This window comes from Trichoderma virens, assembly GCF_000170995.1.
Source record: "Trichoderma virens Gv29-8 chromosome Unknown TRIVIscaffold_86, whole genome shotgun sequence".
In the NCBI taxonomy this organism is placed as follows: Eukaryota; Fungi; Ascomycota; class Sordariomycetes; order Hypocreales; family Hypocreaceae; genus Trichoderma; species Trichoderma virens.
In genome coordinates, this window is record NW_014013663.1 from 744062 (window position 1) to 760898 (window position 16837).

The window sequence follows — 16837 nt, forward strand, 5'->3', positions numbered from 1 at the left end:
GATTGTGAAGCCTCACTCAGACTATTCTCACGCCATCTTTCTATGACGATGCTTGATTATTTTCTTTGCATTTAACTTGTATCTTTTCTCATAAACCATATAAAAACTTGTACTTTAGGCCTCCACTGGCTTCTTGTCGAAGCTCTTCATGGGCTCTAGTCCCCATCGGCCAAACATGGCGCTGTCCTCGTCCCAGCCATTGCACTCCGTCGTCAACATCTTCTCACCAGTGAAGATGGCATTGGCACCAGCCATGAAGCACAGCGCCTGCTTCTCCTCCGACATGGTCTTGCGGCCAGCGGCAATGCGGATGATGGTGGCAGGCATCAGCAGACGGGCTGTAGCGATGGTGCGCAGCATGCTTGTGAAGGCGATGGGCTCGCGGTCGCCCAGAGGTGTTCCCTTGATGGGCACCAGGGCGTTGACGGGGAAACTCTCGGGGTGTTTCGGAAGCGTAGACACAGTGTGCAGCAGACCAACACGATCCTCGGATGACTCGCCCAGACCGAGGATACCACCAGAGCAGACGTTGATGCCGGCATCGCGGACGTGTCCCAGCGTGGTCAGGCGCTCGTCGTACGACCGGGTGGAGATGACGGACGGGTAGAACTCACGGCTGGTGTCGACGTTGTGGTTGTACGCCGTCAGTCCAGCGTCCTTGAGCTGACGAGCCTGTTCGGCATCAATCATGCCCAGCGTGACACATGCCTCCATGCCGAGGGCCTTGACGCCCTTGACCATCTCGACGACGTTCTTCAGACCTGACTTGCGGCCGCGCATGTCACGCCATGCGGCTCCCATGCAGAAGCGCGTGCTGCCGTTGTCACGGGCCTGGCGGGCCGCTTCCAGCACGGACTCGACCGATTCCATCTTCTTGGCCGCGAGGCCCGTGTCCTTTGAGTAGCGCGACGACTGGGCGCAGTAGGAGCAGTCCTCGGAGCAGCCGCCCGTCTTGATGTTCATCAGAGTGCATAGCTGGACCTCGCCAGGGGCGTGAAAGCGGCGATGCAGCGATCCCTGTTGGCAAACAATGGTCAGCGCAACTGTATCAAATATCAAATACATGGAATTGCTCGCAGTCATTCATACCGATTGGTAAGTCAGCTCCAGCAAAGGCTGGTAGTAAATGGCGGCAATCTCCTCCCTGGTCCAGTTGTTGCGCGGCTTGGTCGCGGCGACCGCGTCTGCCATCAGCTTCTTCCCATCCAGGCCCGACTTCTGCTGCTGCGGGGGAGGGGGAGGGGCAGCTCCAAAGTTGACGGGAGTCTCAACGGCGGTGCTGTGGCTGCGGCTGTTGATCCTCACGGCTGCTGGAGCCTGCCAGAGCGGCCGTGAGAGGGATTGGGCCAGTCGGCCAGCTCTCAGGGTTGTCGAAGCCCTCATTGCTGCGGTTTTGTGTCTTGTGCTGGTGTTGAGAGAGTTGAAGAGCAACAGCTGCGACTCTCCGGCAATAGTGACAGAACGAGCTCGGAGCTAGTTGAACGGGCGGGAGGATGGACGGCTGATTGGCTTCGGTTGAGGGAGCGTTCTTCAGCTTGCCGAGCTGCGGATCCCCAGCTGTAAATCGGAGGCGTCAGACTCGACCCAGAGAGTCAACGGCAACGTTGCTCTATTCCTATCCTATCTTCTGTGTGTTCAGTAATAGACACAGCGTGCCTGTCCAGGCATTAGCTCGAACGCTCGAAAGGGCGCTGAAGCTCTCCAATCGCCTGCATTGGCTTACCTTCGCGGCTCTCCGCATTGGCGCAGCATCACAGCGGGGCTTCAAGTTCAACTATTCAGCTATTCGCACCGTCTGCCGTTTTGTTGGGCTGGCCCTGGCCACAGCAGATCCCTTAGCGGCATAGCACAATCTGGCCGGCCGGTGTCATTTAGATGCGTAACACGATTCGCATCGCATGCCGCGCTAGTCGTCTCTGGCAGCGATGCGATGCGATGGGCGAAGGGCCTCGGCAAGGATTCGTCATTCGGGAATCAAATTCCAAACGAGCGGGTGGCTTCGGTCCAGCTTGGAGCAGCAGCTCGGCACAAGGAAAGGAAGACAAGAAGTGTCTGTGTGCCTTGATCGGCATAGGCATAGAGAGGACGGGAATTCGTTGTCATTGTTCTTCTGTCTGATGTTCCTTTGTGCCGGAGAGGGTGGAAACTGGCTGCGGCACAGATCTGGAGGGAGACTGGAAGAAGAGAAGAAAACCCGCTGCGATCCGGATGATTTCAGGCCCGAATCACTTCCCAGTTATGGCTCTGGCAAGACAAGAACGCATGCAGTTGGATTATTCACCATGAATGGATTTGAAAGACGACTTCTGGGATGATTCCAAATCTCAGTCAGCAAGGCTGCAGGCCATTCTCCAAATCTGGCAAAAAGAGGGAGCTATGGCCACTGTCGGAGATTTTTTTGCTTCTGAGTCATGCCCGCCATCTGCGAAATGCTTGACACCAGATACCAGATCGAGCTGAGAGCATCTTTGGTTTCTGGAATCACAGAGTCTGTTCAATGTACCGCAACTGCGAGGTTTGAATGAGTGAGACGTCAATTGATGTCTGTATTGGCAGCATCAACTAACCCCGAAGGCCATTATATTTCATAAATTTTGCTTCATGGGCAAACAAAATTCATGTTGTCTGTTGCTCTCGAAGTGTTGGCATTAACCAATGCAAAATCGAACCCAGATCAAAGCAACTAACTGCATGTCATTCCTTACCTTGTTCATTCACACCCACGGCGAGATTATATAGACAATACCAGCTACAGCATCGTTGCAACCTTTTCCGAATCATGTACTGTCCGCCTTAGTCCATGGCGTCATGCGCCTCTATATAGCGAGCTTGCGGGGTCTCGCACTTTGATGCTCAGTTGTCGCAAACTGACAAACGCAGGCTGGATGACACAATGAGTACATGTAGCTTAGTAGCTCTCCCGTCATACGACTTTATATAAATCCAACCTTGGGACCCTGATTTTCTACATCTTGAGATCGCGTTGTGCACGCTATTATTTTGGTCTGCATTGTCTCAATCTTTTTTTATAACCCAGAAGAATCTGTAAATCATCAGCCATTTGTCGCCATCATGCCTCTCCCTGGAGCCTCCGGATCAGAGTATGTCACTGCTTACGATTTTCATTGTGCCATCACCTCACCATTCTTTCAACCTCGTTTCCCTTGATACAACTTTCACATCACCATCAAAAATCTCTATATTCAATCCTCGTCTTCATCATCATCATCATCATCACCAGCTAACTCTCCTCTCCCAGCCTCTCTGAGCTTGCAACCCATCTCCTCAAGCAAGGCCCCAACAAGGTCCTCCCCACGCCTCGCCGTGTCCGCATCATCTTCAATCAGACTGTCATCGTTGACACCACTAGCCCCGTCCTGGTCTGGGAGCACGATTATTACCCCCACTACTACGTTCCCGAGTCTGAGATTAAGAATGCCACTCTCAAGGATGTCCAGCCTGTCAAAGGCGAGGCCGATGCCACCGCGCGAGTTGCCGTTGCCGAGCTCACCGTCGCTGAGAGAGACGGCATCCCAGCAAAGACGACCAACCGGGTGGTGAGATTCGACAGCAGTTGGGGAGAGCTGGCAGGACTAGTCAGGGTGGAGTTTGCAGCAGCGGGTGAGTTTTGCTTTATTTGTGTTCCCTTTCTCGTCCTAATAATCGTCCATATGCTAACCCTCACTCAAGACATCTGGCTTGAGGAAGACCTCCCCATCTACGGCCATCCCAAGGATCCCTTCAAGCGTATCGACATCCTCCCCTCCACCCGCCCCATCGAAGTCCGCATCGCCGGCAAGACCGTCGCAAAGGCCTCCTTCGCAAACCACCTCCACGAGACCGGCCTCAGAGTCCGCTACTACCTGCCTCTCGGTGCCGTTGATCCTGCCATCCTCCGCCCCAGCAAGACAACCACATACTGCCCGTACAAGGGAACCGCCGAGTACTACGACGTCGTCCTCGACGGTAAGGAGTACAAGGACGTGATCTGGTATTACAAGTCCACTATCCACGAGAGTGCGGCTATTGCAGGCCTCGTGTCATTTTACAACGAGAAGGTGGAGATCTATCTGGATGGCAAGCGGGTTGAGTAGACTGAACATATCACAAGCGTCTTTACAGCCTTTATTTAACAGCCGACTAAAAAAGTACTGAACCTGGCCGGCTTTTCGTCCTGCAACTTTTGCATACGCTCTTTAATGCTTTTCTAGCCTTTTAGGAATGAATTTACAAAGCTACATCTTTTGTCACAAAAATGGGTTACCTTGGGTAGGCTAGGCTCCTCGAAGTAAAATCAGGCTTTATAGCGAATCTAGCACATCAAAATATTAGAGCAATTCATACAAGTATACTGTTATGTCTCCCTACTAGGTAAACGTGAACTTAAGATTACAAACGTCTCTATCACATGTATATTCATCCGAATTAACTCAGGTACTCAAGTGATACCAATGAGTGTATAAGAGTTGGTGAGTTGTACTGATATGAAATCACTGTGTTCAATCCATAATCTTCCCTATGATTCCCCTTTCCTATCATGTGGGAGACCATTGATTGGGAATTAAGTGACCAAACACGGGGATCAGGTATAAGCAGTATTTCAAGCAAAGATCATAATAATGAATCAGAACCAGCGGAATTCTGAGCAGGCAGCTATTGTGAAGATCAATAGGTCGTCATAGTGTTGGAGCTAGGTGAATACTGGGTTCACGAATTCATTCGCCATCCGGGGATCGAAAAGAGATGCGTACACGTCTATGCTAGCTAGGTTGCCAGGTTCTTTGTTTCGGCCGGCTTCTACTGTGGATCTCGCCCTCTTTGACCGATCGGCTTATGAAGGCCGCTTGGACTATTGGATTGGAGTCTACGAAGTATTATGAATCTCTTCCTGACTATTGGCGTGGCCACGCTTAAGCAACCACTCTGCACCCATCATAGATCTACCACTCATCTTTACTCGCATTTTACTTTTTTAACATTTACAGCATCTGTAAGCTCATGATTATTGCTGTCGCTAATCAAGAACTCCGTTTCCCCTCGGCCGTAAGCTAAGGTCAGCCGTCAGCGCCAACTTATCGGCATCTCTCCGCCGAAAGCGGCTCCACGGCGCCGATATTCGCAATTGAACATTGGGACTGCAGGCTAAAGCTGTTGGAGGTGCGGAGAAATCTGGGGTAATTCCTGGGGGCAATGCGCGGGGGAAAAGAAAGGAGTTTCCAGAAACACACCAGAGAAAGGTATATGTACAAAGGCTAGATCTCGAACTTGCTGAAAAGCATGGGGTAGTCGATCCATTGAGCTTCTTTGGTGTCACCACTTCGTTGAAGGTTGTATTTCTCAAAGGATTTCGGAGCAAATTCCATTAATTCCTTGTGATAAATATGGCAGAGAAGGAAGAATTCACCGGCGTCCATATGGACGAGGACGTTGAAGCGACCAAGGAGGTATGCAATGCAACACTCAAAATCTTTGCCAAGTCCTCCATCAATACTAACTGTTGTAGCACTTGTCTAATAGTCACTATGGATCATCATTGTCACACATCGACGCTGCCCGATCCAGGGCCTTGGTGCGGAAGCAAGACTTGAGAATCATTCCAATCACAGCAGGAATCTATCTTCTGTGCTACCTTGACCGATCAAACATTGGAAATGCAAAGGTCTTGAACGCATCAACAGGCAATGATCTCTTGACCGAGACCCACATGAGCACTTACCAGTACACAATTGCGCTCATGGTCTTTCTCATCGCGTATGCGATTTTTGAAGTTCCGTCCAACTATTTCCTCAAGAAGCTGAAACCTAGCCGCTGGATTGCCTTTCTCATGTTTTCCTGGGGTGCCATCACGATGGGCATTGCTGGAACACAGAACCACGCGTCAGTGACAGTAGTGCGATTCCTCTTAGGTGTTTTCGAAGCAGGTAAGTGGTAGAGACCTTTATGTGCCGGACAACAATGGCGTACCTTTGCTAACAATTTGTCTTCAAGGTCTATTCCCCGGTTTGGTCTACTACTTGACGTTTTGGTACCGCGTAGAAGAACGATCCATTCGAGTTGCTGCCATTCTGGCATCTGCCACCCTGGCTGGCGCCTTTGGTGGAGCAATTGCCTTTGCTGTCGGCCATATGAACCAAGTGAGAGGCATTTCTGCCTGGCGGTGGCTCTTCATCATCGAGGGAGCGCCATCTGTTGCTTCTTCCTTCTTAGTCTGGTTCTTACTTCCAGATTATCCCGAGACAGTATCATGGCTCTCGACCGAGGAGAAGGACTTTGCGGCGTTGCGGCTCTCCGATCAGGGCTCTCATGGGTCTGGGAAACCTCTAACCTGGGCGGAAGCCAAATCTACATTGTTGGAATGGAGGCTCTGGGCTCACTACTTTGTAAGAGCGCTTCTGCAACGCGATTGAAACGAATGGCCGCTGACGACTTTTGGTGCAGATCTACTTTGGCATTTCTACCCCGTTCTCCAGCCTGTCTCTCTTCACGCCGTCCATTGTTGCTGGACTTGGAGTAAGTTATTGATTCTCTCGTTCCGTAAAGTTATGTCGATTCGGGAGTTGGACACTGATAATCATCGTCCTATTAGTTTACCGATCTCAAGGCCCAGCTCATGACTGTGCCACCCTACGCGGCAGCTTACGTTGTGACCTTACTGGCTTCATGGTCTGGAGACCACTTCAACAAGTGAGTTGATCAAGTTTAAATCGTAAAATCGCTGAATAACTGACAATTGCCTAGACGTGCTTTGCATTCGGCCGCATTTTCCCTTATTGGAGCTATAGGTTTCATTGCTTCGGCTACACTTCCAGCCGATCATTTTGCAGTACGTCAGGCTCGTTCTCGTCTTAATCGCTCTCACAACTAATGTTGCTGTCTAGTCTCGCTATGGTTGCCTTATTATCGCGGCCTGCGGTTCATTTGCCTGCATTCCCCCATTGCTGGGCTGGCTGTCCTCAAATCTGTATTCAACTGCTGCAATTGGTCTGGCTATTGCGCTCAACATTTCCATGGGAGCGCCGGGTCAGATCGTCGGCGTGTGGATATACAAAGCCGATGAGGCGAAGAAAGGGTATCCCACCGGGCACTGGACTAACGCCGGCCTGCTACTATTTGTTTCGGCTTCTTGTGTCGGAATGCACTGCTATTATGTGTGGCGCAACCGGAACGGCGGAGCAGGGAACGGCGTCTTCTTCAAGTATTAGGAGGCGCAATAGACAGTCTTATCGTCAATTGTAATTACAGATAGAACTGCCATTTCGTGTAGTTGTCAAGTACGTTTTTGAATACTCGCGACTCTCAGGTGCTAGATGTCAATGGTGAAAGTGCCTCCAATTTTGTATACGAATAGAAAGCCATATTCGGATGCCCCTGGCCGCCGCTGAACGATATCGGCGATCTGACGACTGGAGTCTAACACGAGCCGGTGGATAAAAGGCCATGTTAGGGCGCAATTTGGGAGCTAACTCCAAGCCATTGGCCGCTGTTGAGATCATCCGGCGGCTGGTCAGACAAGTAAACGTTATTACCCTGTCCTCCGAAGTTATCGGCCCAGTCCCTCCGAAGGTCCCAGCGACAATGTCGGACGGCCAAGTGAGATGAGCGTCGACGCATCTCAGGCTCAGGCGTGCGACCGCTGCCATCGGCGCAAGACCAGATGCGACAAGACCCGACCGGAATGCAATCCTTGCAAGAAGTCAAGGTCTGCATGTGTTTATTCTGAGAGGGTCAAGGAACCCACGTTTTCGCGAAGTCATGTGCAGACTCTCGAGCGCCGCATCCATCAGCTCGAGGCGGCGAACAAGGCACTTACATCAGCTAATACGGCGCATCGAACGGCCGCCCACAGAGCAGCAGCACGAGATGTGGAGGCTGGATCCAGCTCTCAGTCTTCTGTCGCCAACGATAACGACGTTGCGAATGAGGTGACTTTTCTTTCCACCAGCATTGGCGGCGACAGCCTCTTCCTGGGGCCGACGAGTGGTATCATTCTTGCCAGCCTAGTAAGAGCCGGCGTCGCGGTCGATGTCGAGAGAGAAGCACCGACCTCGTCCGCATCCTCTGTGCCACCTCACCGGAGCCCCGGAAGGACGGATTTGGGCACGGGGGATCGTTCACTTCCGGCGGAACAGCTTGCTCGAGGCCTCATCGAAGCATATCTGGCACATGATCATCTTAGCTACCCCTTTTTGCACCCGCGGGCAGTACGGGCAGTAGTAGATGGCATCTATAGCGATGCCAGCTTTGAGAAGACGCACCCCTTTGAGATGTTCATGTTCCACATGATTCTGGCCATTGCTACGTCTCAAGTATACAAATTCAACTGGAGGGTCTTGCCAGATGCAGAAACACAACTCCAAAAGGCAACCGACTATCTCAATGCTGTGCTGTTTGAGGGTGGGCTACGAGCCCTGCAAGCCATGCTACTACTCTGCCAGTTCCGGTTGAGCAATTCTACGAATCATGCTTCTGATAGTAAGCGGACTCCAATGGCTCTTTCACCTTACTGGAGCAAATCATCTAACCAACGTCTTCCCCATCAGGTCTATGGCACATTGTTGGTATCGCAGTGCGCATGTGTTTCGAGCTCGGGTTGCATCGCGAGGCCATGTACCGGACAGCTGACCCGAGACGTGATGCTGTCGATGTGCCTTTCCTATCACCCAAATACGAGGAAAGCCAAGTTCGTCGCAGATGCTTCTGGAGCGTCTATGCTCTCGACAGGTTAGCCATTCCAAATGTCACTTGATTCTCCCAGAACATCTGCTAATCAGAAAACGTTGAATTTATAGAGTCGTATCTGTTACGCTAGGACGCCCGCTGGCGATTTGTGTTGAAGACATCGACGTTGAACTCCCGACCGACGACCTTGAAGAACCAGCGAGCGTGTCTACTTTGAGTCCTGGGAGCGACCGAGACTCCTCACAAATACCGTCTCGGTATCGCACGGCCATCTTTGTCCATATCGTACGCTATCGTGATATCTGCGGTCGGTGTCTCACTTCACTGCATCGCGGCGTCAAGGGGGGTATCCGATCTGCAGCAGATTTTTACCAGAAGCGTGATGAGCTTGCCGCCGAATTGAACGCATGGCGAGCCGAAACAAATCGTCTCAATACACCGGAGATGGACTTGTCGACACCTCTCGCCGAGGCCCGATCTAGCTTTCGGTCAAAAGCTTGGTATGAGCTTCTATACCATAATGGTGTCCTCCTCCTCTATCGACCATCCGCCTCGACAGTCTTGGATGGAAGAGATTGGTCTCATTTGCAGCACATATTTTCAGCAGCAAGGCAGTCGATTACTCTCTACGCCTATCTCTTCCGATCGCGTAAGATCAATTTTTCCTGGATGGTCCTTCATGCGGTTTTCATGGCCGGAATATCCTACATATATGCCTTGAGCCGACATTTTCGTGAGAAGAGGCGTCGTCGTAATAACGGAGAAGGCGATGGCATTCGGTTCCAGCTACTTCAGGAGCCGACCATTGTTGAGATTGTCAACGATTGTCGGGCATGCTCAAATGTTATTGTTGGCGTTTCTGAGAGGTGTAACGCGCAAAAGAACTGTCATGAAGTATTTGACCGTCTCAGCGATGCCCTTGTTGAGGATGCAGTGGAAGCATTCTCACATACTCGCCAACCCAGCTCCCTAGCCGCGCCGCAAGATAATCATTCGGCTATGATGGCTGTGCAACCTCCAAGTAATGATATCCATATGCAAAACACTCTTGTTTCCGAACCTCCCTTGGCAGGAATCGGATCTAACAGCGGCGGATATAACTCTCGGGAGGCGGCTCTCACGGGACTTGGCGAAGATGGCTTCCAAGAGGACAATGGAAGGCAGGCATTCGGTCTAGGCACGCCTCTGGCAGCCGACAATGCCCTCCGAGACTGTCTGCCTGAGCTTCAAAGGATGTATAATATGCCATGGGGAGATGATGCGATCTTGCAGCTCAGCAATGACTGGCTGGGCGAAATTGGGGATTATTACAGGTTCATGGGCAATGAATGGGGCATGAGTCAATGAATTTTTCGTACAGCGGCATGTATTTGATTAGGCAAAGCCCATAACAAGGAGTCTTGGGAGAATTTTTTTTTTTTTTTTCTTATTCTACAATGTATGCAATAGTACACGGCTGGTTTCATATCCGGCCTCTTTCTAAGAATACCCTTGGTATCTCCACGTATTTACTGCGCAAATACTCAGCAACTCCCTTTCCAAGCCCATCAATTCTATCCGAAGACGCTATTCCTCCATTGAGATTATCAAGTATCCGACTGCAATCATTCGTTAGCATGCATCAATGTGCAAGGTAAAAGGAAATACTCACAAGTGAACGGCGTTGATGTTGGGAAACTCCACTCGCTCTACCCTTCTGTTTGGGTTACCGCGATGCCAATCCTCGCCCAACAGCTCTTTGAGCTTGTGAACGCTCAATAAGGTCCTCAGCCATGGATACTCCGAGGCGTCACGAACAAAGAAACCCACGTTGGAATTGTCCGCTTTGTCGCCCGATCTCGCATGGACAATGCTGCCGAGAGGAGCGAACTCGGTCGGGCCAAAAGACAAAAGGTCTACGGGATGTGTCGTGTCTGCCGATGGCCGTACTATGGGGTACGTTGCCGTGACCTTTGGTGGGCCAATCTTGATGACCTTTCCAGTGCTCAACTGGACGTGGTGATCTATCAACGAGAGTGGCATAAGTGCAGGGAACATCTCCATGAACGGCCGTGGTGTCATTGTTCGGAAGTCGAGATTCATGTGGTAGCCAGGATAGCTCTGCATCCGCAAGGCGTATATGGGGATTTTGAAGTTCATCTCATCGATATCTTCCTTCTTGCGAGCTTGTGCAAATACCCTCAGTGACACGGTGCCAGCCTGCTGGGATGATGGATTCTGAGCTTGTGTCCCGTACAACTCAATGCTGAGTTTGCTGAACCGACTGTCACGGAAAATATGAGACAGTTGATTCTTCATCATGGTAGCCTTTTCCATAACGTCCAATCCATTGATGTAGAACGTTGCTTCGGCCTGGTAGCCTCCCCTGGCTGCTATCATGGCCTTGGTCGTAGCTGGAGGCGCCAATCCCTTGATACCCGTCACTTTTACGCGGTTCGTTCCCTCTTCCCGTACAGCAACGGCTGAAAGATCGGCTACGACATCGGGATTCAGATAGAGGTGACCCTGAAGCTCATACAACAGCTGGGCCTTTACTGTCCCTTCTGTGACGTGACCTCCTCCCTCTGCGGTTTTGGTGATGACACAGCCGCCTCTGGAGTCCAGCTCAGCGATCGGAAAGGCAAGATCAACGAGGTCTGGAAGAAAGTCTTTGAAGCCAGAAAAGTTTGCTCCAACAACATATGGACCGCATTCGATCAGGTGGGCAGCTAGCAGAGATCCTGCCAGCTCGTCGAATTTGTCCTCACTCCATCCATAATACCAAGCAGCAGCTCCCATGACTGGAGAAGCATCGGTGCATCTTCCACATATGACGATGTTGGCGCCAGCTCGAAGGGCCGCAGTGATGCCCCAGCAGCCAATGTATGCATTTCCAGCACATGGCGTGAAGCCCCAGTCATCAAGTGAGATTTCTGGATGGTCCAGATGCTTGAATCCCGTGTGTTTCTTGCCTGAAACCTTGTCCACGAGCAAGTCTGTGATATCGTCTCCTAATACGGCCGCCACGACGCAATTCTCGTATCCTCGCTGCTCACAGAGGCGCCTCACCTTGTCGTACAAGCCCATGACATTCAGTGCACCGGCATTAGTTACGACTCGGATGTCCCGCGCAACGATGTCGTCGATGCATTCTTCGAGCTGCTGGTAGAAGCCGTTTTCATATCCTAGGCTTTCGTCGACCTCCTGCCTCGTGATGGCATTCCAAGCAATGTTCATCTCAGACAGCCAATCACCCGTGATGACATGGACATTGCCAGAGCGCACCATCCGTGCCATAGCATGCGGGTGGTCACCTGTAGCTCCAGAGACATTGCCAATGCGAATATGCGGTTTCTCAATCATTGCGGCGAATTGGTGGTTCGAAGGATGTTAGAGCTAGAAACTGTTGTTGTAGACGCGGCACAAGCTTGTAACGTCGAGGCCGTTACTCTTGTTACTAGCCAAGCAAAAGTCTAATTGCATCCATCTTGTATGTAATAGCGACCGAAATCATATCGTTTGCCGCCATCACCTCGCCCGAGGACCAAACAGTCTCGGCACTATCTAGCTCGGCCTCTTGAAATTGATCCGAAAGTAGGAGCTGGCGATCGGCCTAGCTCCGCCGAAATGGAGTGAGTAGCGTAAAAGAGGCATCGTCGGCGGTCGGCGGCCGATGCCGATGAAGCTTTTTGCCCTGAAACTTGCATCCTATGGACATGGGTGTCTGTCGGTCTGACTCGTATTTTGCAAGATGTTCCATCATGATCAAGAATTCCGAAAGGCACATCCCTGCTCTCTTGATGTTGGCAAGCATGGAGGCGTGAATACATGCATACAGGTTAGAGAGTAGCGAGGCGTTTGGGCAAGTGGAGCGATATCGAATACTCTTCTAATGAATGGACGAGGTAACCTAGAGTATTGGGTGAATAATTGCGATATCACTTTTAATCTTTTTTTAATCAATGTTTGACTACTAATGATATTGATAAGAGCTCATTATTCATCTCCTTCGCAGAATGGATAATTTTGAAAGACCAAACTGCCAGATTATCTAGTCTAAGGCTTGCACTCGTAGTATAACCTTTCTTGCGACCCTCTTCTCAAACAAGTCATAGCCACTAGCCGCTTCATCTAGAGATAACTCATGAGTAACATAATTCCTTAATGCTTTTTGGTTCTCAATTAGACATTGCAATGCATCATTAAAGACTGTTCGAACTGGGACTCGACCGAAGTTCATACTGCGTAGATGTGTGTGAGTTTGTAATTACACCGGGCGAGTAAAGAAGTGACTTACGTTATGTTCTTGAGATAGCAGTCCAGGCCGGTAAAGGGGAGATTATCCTGGTGAAAGCCCACAGAAGAAAGTATTCCACATGGACGCAACAACTCAAAGGCAGACTGGAGAGCTGCTGGGTTGCCTACTACTTCGATGACCGCGTCTGCTCCCCGACCATAGGTCCGGGACTTGACTTCTTCTAAAATATTATGCTTAGAGAGGTTAAGTGGAATTGCGCCCAGGTGGGCAGCTTCGTCGAGGCGATCCTGGACACTGTCTACCGCCAGAACGGTCTTAATTCCCTTTGATCGAGCAGTGGCAATGGCACAGATACCGACAGGCCCACAGCCGAGACAAACAACCACTGACGACTCGAGAGAATCAAGAGATTGATCACAATTCGCATCTCCATTTTGACCATTCGAAGTCGCTTTTTCTTTATAAAAGCTTGTCAGTGGCGATTGTAATTGGTTTTGTAACCCTTCAATGGCACGACAGGCTCCATAATAACCGGTTGGAAAGATGTCGCACATCATAATTAGCAGAGACTTATCCAAATCTGCTGGAACAAGTTGCAGAGTACCGTCCGCAAAGGGTACTCTCACGAACTCGGCCTGTCCGCCATCGAGCTTTTGGGTTCCAAAGGCGACGCCCTCAATACATCGGTTGGTAAGTCCCTGTTTACAATACCAACATCTCAGACTGCTTGCATGTTATTATCACGACTCGACTGTAGCTATAGGTGGGTGGTCATACCAGACGGGGGAGAATATAGAAACAACTTCATCACCAACTGCAAATTTGCTCACATCTGAGCCTATCTGATCAATAATTCCAATGAATTCATGGCCCTAATAATGAGAGATGCATGTTAGCTCCCTTTCTAATTTTTCACCTGTCAAGCATACCATAATGTGACCAGTAGCTGTCTTCTGGTGGCCACGATACATATGCAATTCACTATAAATTGTGAGCAATACGTCCAGAAAGCCATAAAGAGGCCATGTATAGTAAACAATATCGCATAGTACCTTCCACATATTCCAGCTAATTTGACCCGAATAATGGCGTCTGTTTGATCGCGAATAATTGGCTTGGGTCTCGTTTCAACGCCAACATCAAAGGCGCCCCGGAAGACTACTGCTTTCATTGCCATTGTTGCTATATTTTGAGCCTGAGAAGTTCTCAAAAGTCTAAGTAAAGTGCATATTCAATGCTTATTATACTTCTACATGAATACGGTGCCGACCCGATCGTATCAGCCCTTTCTGTGAAATACGTGCCGCATCATGTCATCGATTCTCGTCTTCTGGCGGAATGTTCGGTACCTGTGCGCTTGCAATAAAAGCCGGTGATCTATTTTCTTAGTGTTTCTATGTATTTGAATTGATTAAATTATTTCTTTCACAGTTGTTCCACCACATCTGTTCGGCTTCTTGTAGTCACCGAAAGAAGCCGAAAACCCGTGAGATGCTGGACGCTACGAACCCCACAACTCGGAGAATCGTCCGCGCAACACGTACCTGTCATTGTGGAGAAGACACCGATAGTAATATAATATTATAAGCCTGTGCTCATGAGAAACCAATGGTAGATTTGAAAGTGTGTTCTAATTCACTGTTGTTCAAATTGCATTCCAGATACCATGATGGCTCTGCTCGGCCAATCTATCCCGATTTCTTTTAACAGAATATATGTCAATGGGGAATACGTAGGGCCAAATTCGAAAAATGAGTTGTCGCTATTCAATCCAAAAGATAACACACTAGTTGCAGAGAAGATACCTATTGCAGATAAGGTGGACGTTGACAATGCTGTAAAACATGCCGAAGCAGCTTTCAATGGCCCATGGGCTTCATTCACCTCATCACAGCGATCAGAATGTTTTAGAAGACTAGCTGATCTTCTGGAGACAAGATTGTCTGACATTTTGGCTCTCGACTCTCTTACAACGGGAAATCCTGTATCCCTGATCCCGACAAGAGAAAAGAATTACATTAAAAATTGTCTTTTGTACTACGGTTCGTTTTTCCCATTATACCTTGCACAACAGAAAATGCCAACGATCTAACTAAACCCTACAGCCGGTTGGACTGATAAATTACGAGGAGACTACTTTCCTGCTGACGATGGATTTGTTAAGCTCGTCCGACAAGAGCCTCTTGGGTAAGCAGTTTCCCACCATCTCACTTCATCATTATCTAATGCTTCGACAGTGTATGCGTTGCCATCAACCCGTATAACTCGCCTGTAGCATCACTGTTCATCAAGGCTGCGCCATGCTTGGCAACAGGAAACGTCCTCATCGTGAAACCTTCAGAAAAGAGCCCACTAGGCTCTCTCGCCGTCGCTCCATTGTTTGAAGAAGCTGGCTTCCCACCTGGCGTGATCCAGGTTCTTCCAGGCGATGGTAAGACTGGCGCGTTGCTAGCTGAGCACATGCGTGTGCGAAAAGTGAGTGTTACATCCTAAGCTTTATTGATGAATGGCACAGACTTCTAACAATAAATAGATTAGCTTCACAGGTTCCGTTGCTACGGGGAAGAAGATACAAATTGCAGCTGCGCAGAGCAACCTGAAACGGGTAACACTGGAGCTTGGTTCGTATAAGGCCTTAACTTTCCATAAAATGGAACATACACATGGGGCGATTCTAATATATTTATAGGAGGGAAAAGTCCAGCAGTCATATTTGAAGACGCAGATATGGATAATGCAGTTACCTGGTAAGCCAAAAGCCCCTCCAAGTCAAATATAATTCGATGCATAAGACTGATATCACACAGGACCGTCAATGGCATCTTGGCTCGAACGGGTCAAGTATGCGTTGCCGCTTCTCGAGTTTACGTGCAAAAATCGATATCTGGGAAGTTTATTTCTCAATATGTTGAACGAATGAAAGCAGCAGCACTTGGTATAGGGGATCCTCAAGACCCAGATACAAAGTACGGTCCTTTAGCCGACTCAGCAGCATTCGAGAAAGTACGCGCCATGATTTCTCGAGGAAAAGAGGAAGCGGAGCTAGTGTTTGGTGGTAATCGAATCGGGACCGAGGGGTGCTTCATTGAGCCAACCGTGTTCCTCAATCCAAAGCCAGATGCAGAGATCTACAAGAGTGAAGTGTTTGGTCCAGTTGTCGTTGTTAAAACTTTTGACACCGAAGAGGAAGTGGTTGAAGCTGCGAACGATACAGAATATGGCTTGATGGCGGGTATTTTTACCAGAGATATTAATCGCGCGTTGAGGGTCTCAGCTCGCATTGACTCTGGAGTTGTGGGCGTGAACTGCGTGAGCATGGTACTTGCTGAGCTGCATCTAATACATTTATCTTTTCATGCGCTGACCAGTGTTTAGATGCATATACAAGCTCCATTTGGAGGAAAGAAGGCATCGGGGATCGGTAGGGAGTTTGGAGAATACGTGAGTTTGCGTCCTAATATCCGTGCTTCATGCGTATTAACTTGACACAGGCTTTGAGAGCTTTTACCGAGCCAAAGACCATTTTGATCAAGTAGGTCATCATCATCTTTTCCATGGCAACCTAGGAGTGTAGCTGACGGTGAACCAGTATGAACTCATCATAGCCTCTAGGGCGATGAACTACAATAGTGTTGACAAGCTTCATATGTGGAAGATGAACTAGATCCCACTATATTTACATTGGCAAATAAAAATTACATATATATAGTCACTGCGCTCAGGATGGCAGTATGAGTATGAGGGCGCTATGTCCGAGATCAACTTCGATGCATCGATCCGTCACATGTTCGTAATCCGCTAAGTTTGTGCAAAGAAGTATTACACGTAGGCTAGTATTATACGAGAATAAGAAGAAGTCGTAGCTTCGTCAACTGACTGCTGTCCATTTCCTCTTGGGGCAACAGAGATGCGGAGGTGGAG

At 49.5% G+C, this 16837-nt stretch overlaps 7 protein-coding genes across 7 annotated transcripts; 4 read left to right on the forward strand and 3 right to left on the reverse strand.

Moving 5' to 3' along the window:
• Positions 1-114: 114 nt before the first annotated feature.
• Positions 115-1191, reverse strand: TRIVIDRAFT_58473 (uncharacterized protein; the record flags this gene model as incomplete). The annotated part of the gene is made up of 2 exons (XM_014097219.1): positions 115-1017; positions 1090-1191. 2 exons carry the CDS (start codon positions 1189-1191, stop codon positions 115-117), a joined length of 1005 nt encoding a protein of 334 aa, XP_013952694.1.
• Positions 1192-3072: 1881 nt separating this feature from the next.
• Positions 3073-4094, forward strand: TRIVIDRAFT_68508 (uncharacterized protein; the record flags this gene model as incomplete). The annotated part of the gene is made up of 3 exons (XM_014097220.1): positions 3073-3101; positions 3260-3621; positions 3691-4094. 3 exons carry the CDS (start codon positions 3073-3075, stop codon positions 4092-4094), a joined length of 795 nt encoding a protein of 264 aa, XP_013952695.1.
• Positions 4095-5381: 1287 nt separating this feature from the next.
• TRIVIDRAFT_194242 (uncharacterized protein) lies at positions 5382-7202 on the forward strand (the record flags this gene model as incomplete). Its single annotated transcript, XM_014097221.1, has 7 exons — positions 5382-5476; positions 5563-5921; positions 5989-6380; positions 6439-6510; positions 6587-6684; positions 6739-6823; positions 6879-7202. The coding sequence occupies 7 exons, from the start codon at positions 5382-5384 to the stop codon at positions 7200-7202; spliced, it is 1425 nt and encodes a 474-aa protein (XP_013952696.1).
• A 393-nt stretch (positions 7203-7595) lies between these two features.
• Positions 7596-10026, forward strand: TRIVIDRAFT_158559 (uncharacterized protein; the record flags this gene model as incomplete). Its single annotated transcript, XM_014097222.1, has 4 exons — positions 7596-8472; positions 8541-8721; positions 8790-9729; positions 9844-10026. The coding sequence occupies 4 exons, from the start codon at positions 7596-7598 to the stop codon at positions 10024-10026; spliced, it is 2181 nt and encodes a 726-aa protein (XP_013952697.1).
• Positions 10027-10141: 115 nt separating this feature from the next.
• Positions 10142-12021, reverse strand: TRIVIDRAFT_47739 (uncharacterized protein; the record flags this gene model as incomplete). The annotated part of the gene is made up of 2 exons (XM_014097223.1): positions 10142-10277; positions 10331-12021. 2 exons carry the CDS (start codon positions 12019-12021, stop codon positions 10142-10144), a joined length of 1827 nt encoding a protein of 608 aa, XP_013952698.1.
• Positions 12022-12709: 688 nt separating this feature from the next.
• TRIVIDRAFT_47322 (uncharacterized protein) lies at positions 12710-14093 on the reverse strand (the record flags this gene model as incomplete). Its single annotated transcript, XM_014097224.1, has 6 exons — positions 12710-12899; positions 12956-13343; positions 13431-13639; positions 13694-13788; positions 13846-13897; positions 13969-14093. 6 exons carry the CDS (start codon positions 14091-14093, stop codon positions 12710-12712), a joined length of 1059 nt encoding a protein of 352 aa, XP_013952699.1.
• Positions 14094-14585: 492 nt separating this feature from the next.
• TRIVIDRAFT_47643 (uncharacterized protein) lies at positions 14586-16452 on the forward strand (the record flags this gene model as incomplete). Its single annotated transcript, XM_014097225.1, has 8 exons — positions 14586-14958; positions 15022-15103; positions 15154-15391; positions 15450-15537; positions 15606-15663; positions 15724-16234; positions 16292-16357; positions 16408-16452. 8 exons carry the CDS (start codon positions 14586-14588, stop codon positions 16450-16452), a joined length of 1461 nt encoding a protein of 486 aa, XP_013952700.1.
• Between the last annotated feature and the right edge of the window lie 385 nt (positions 16453-16837).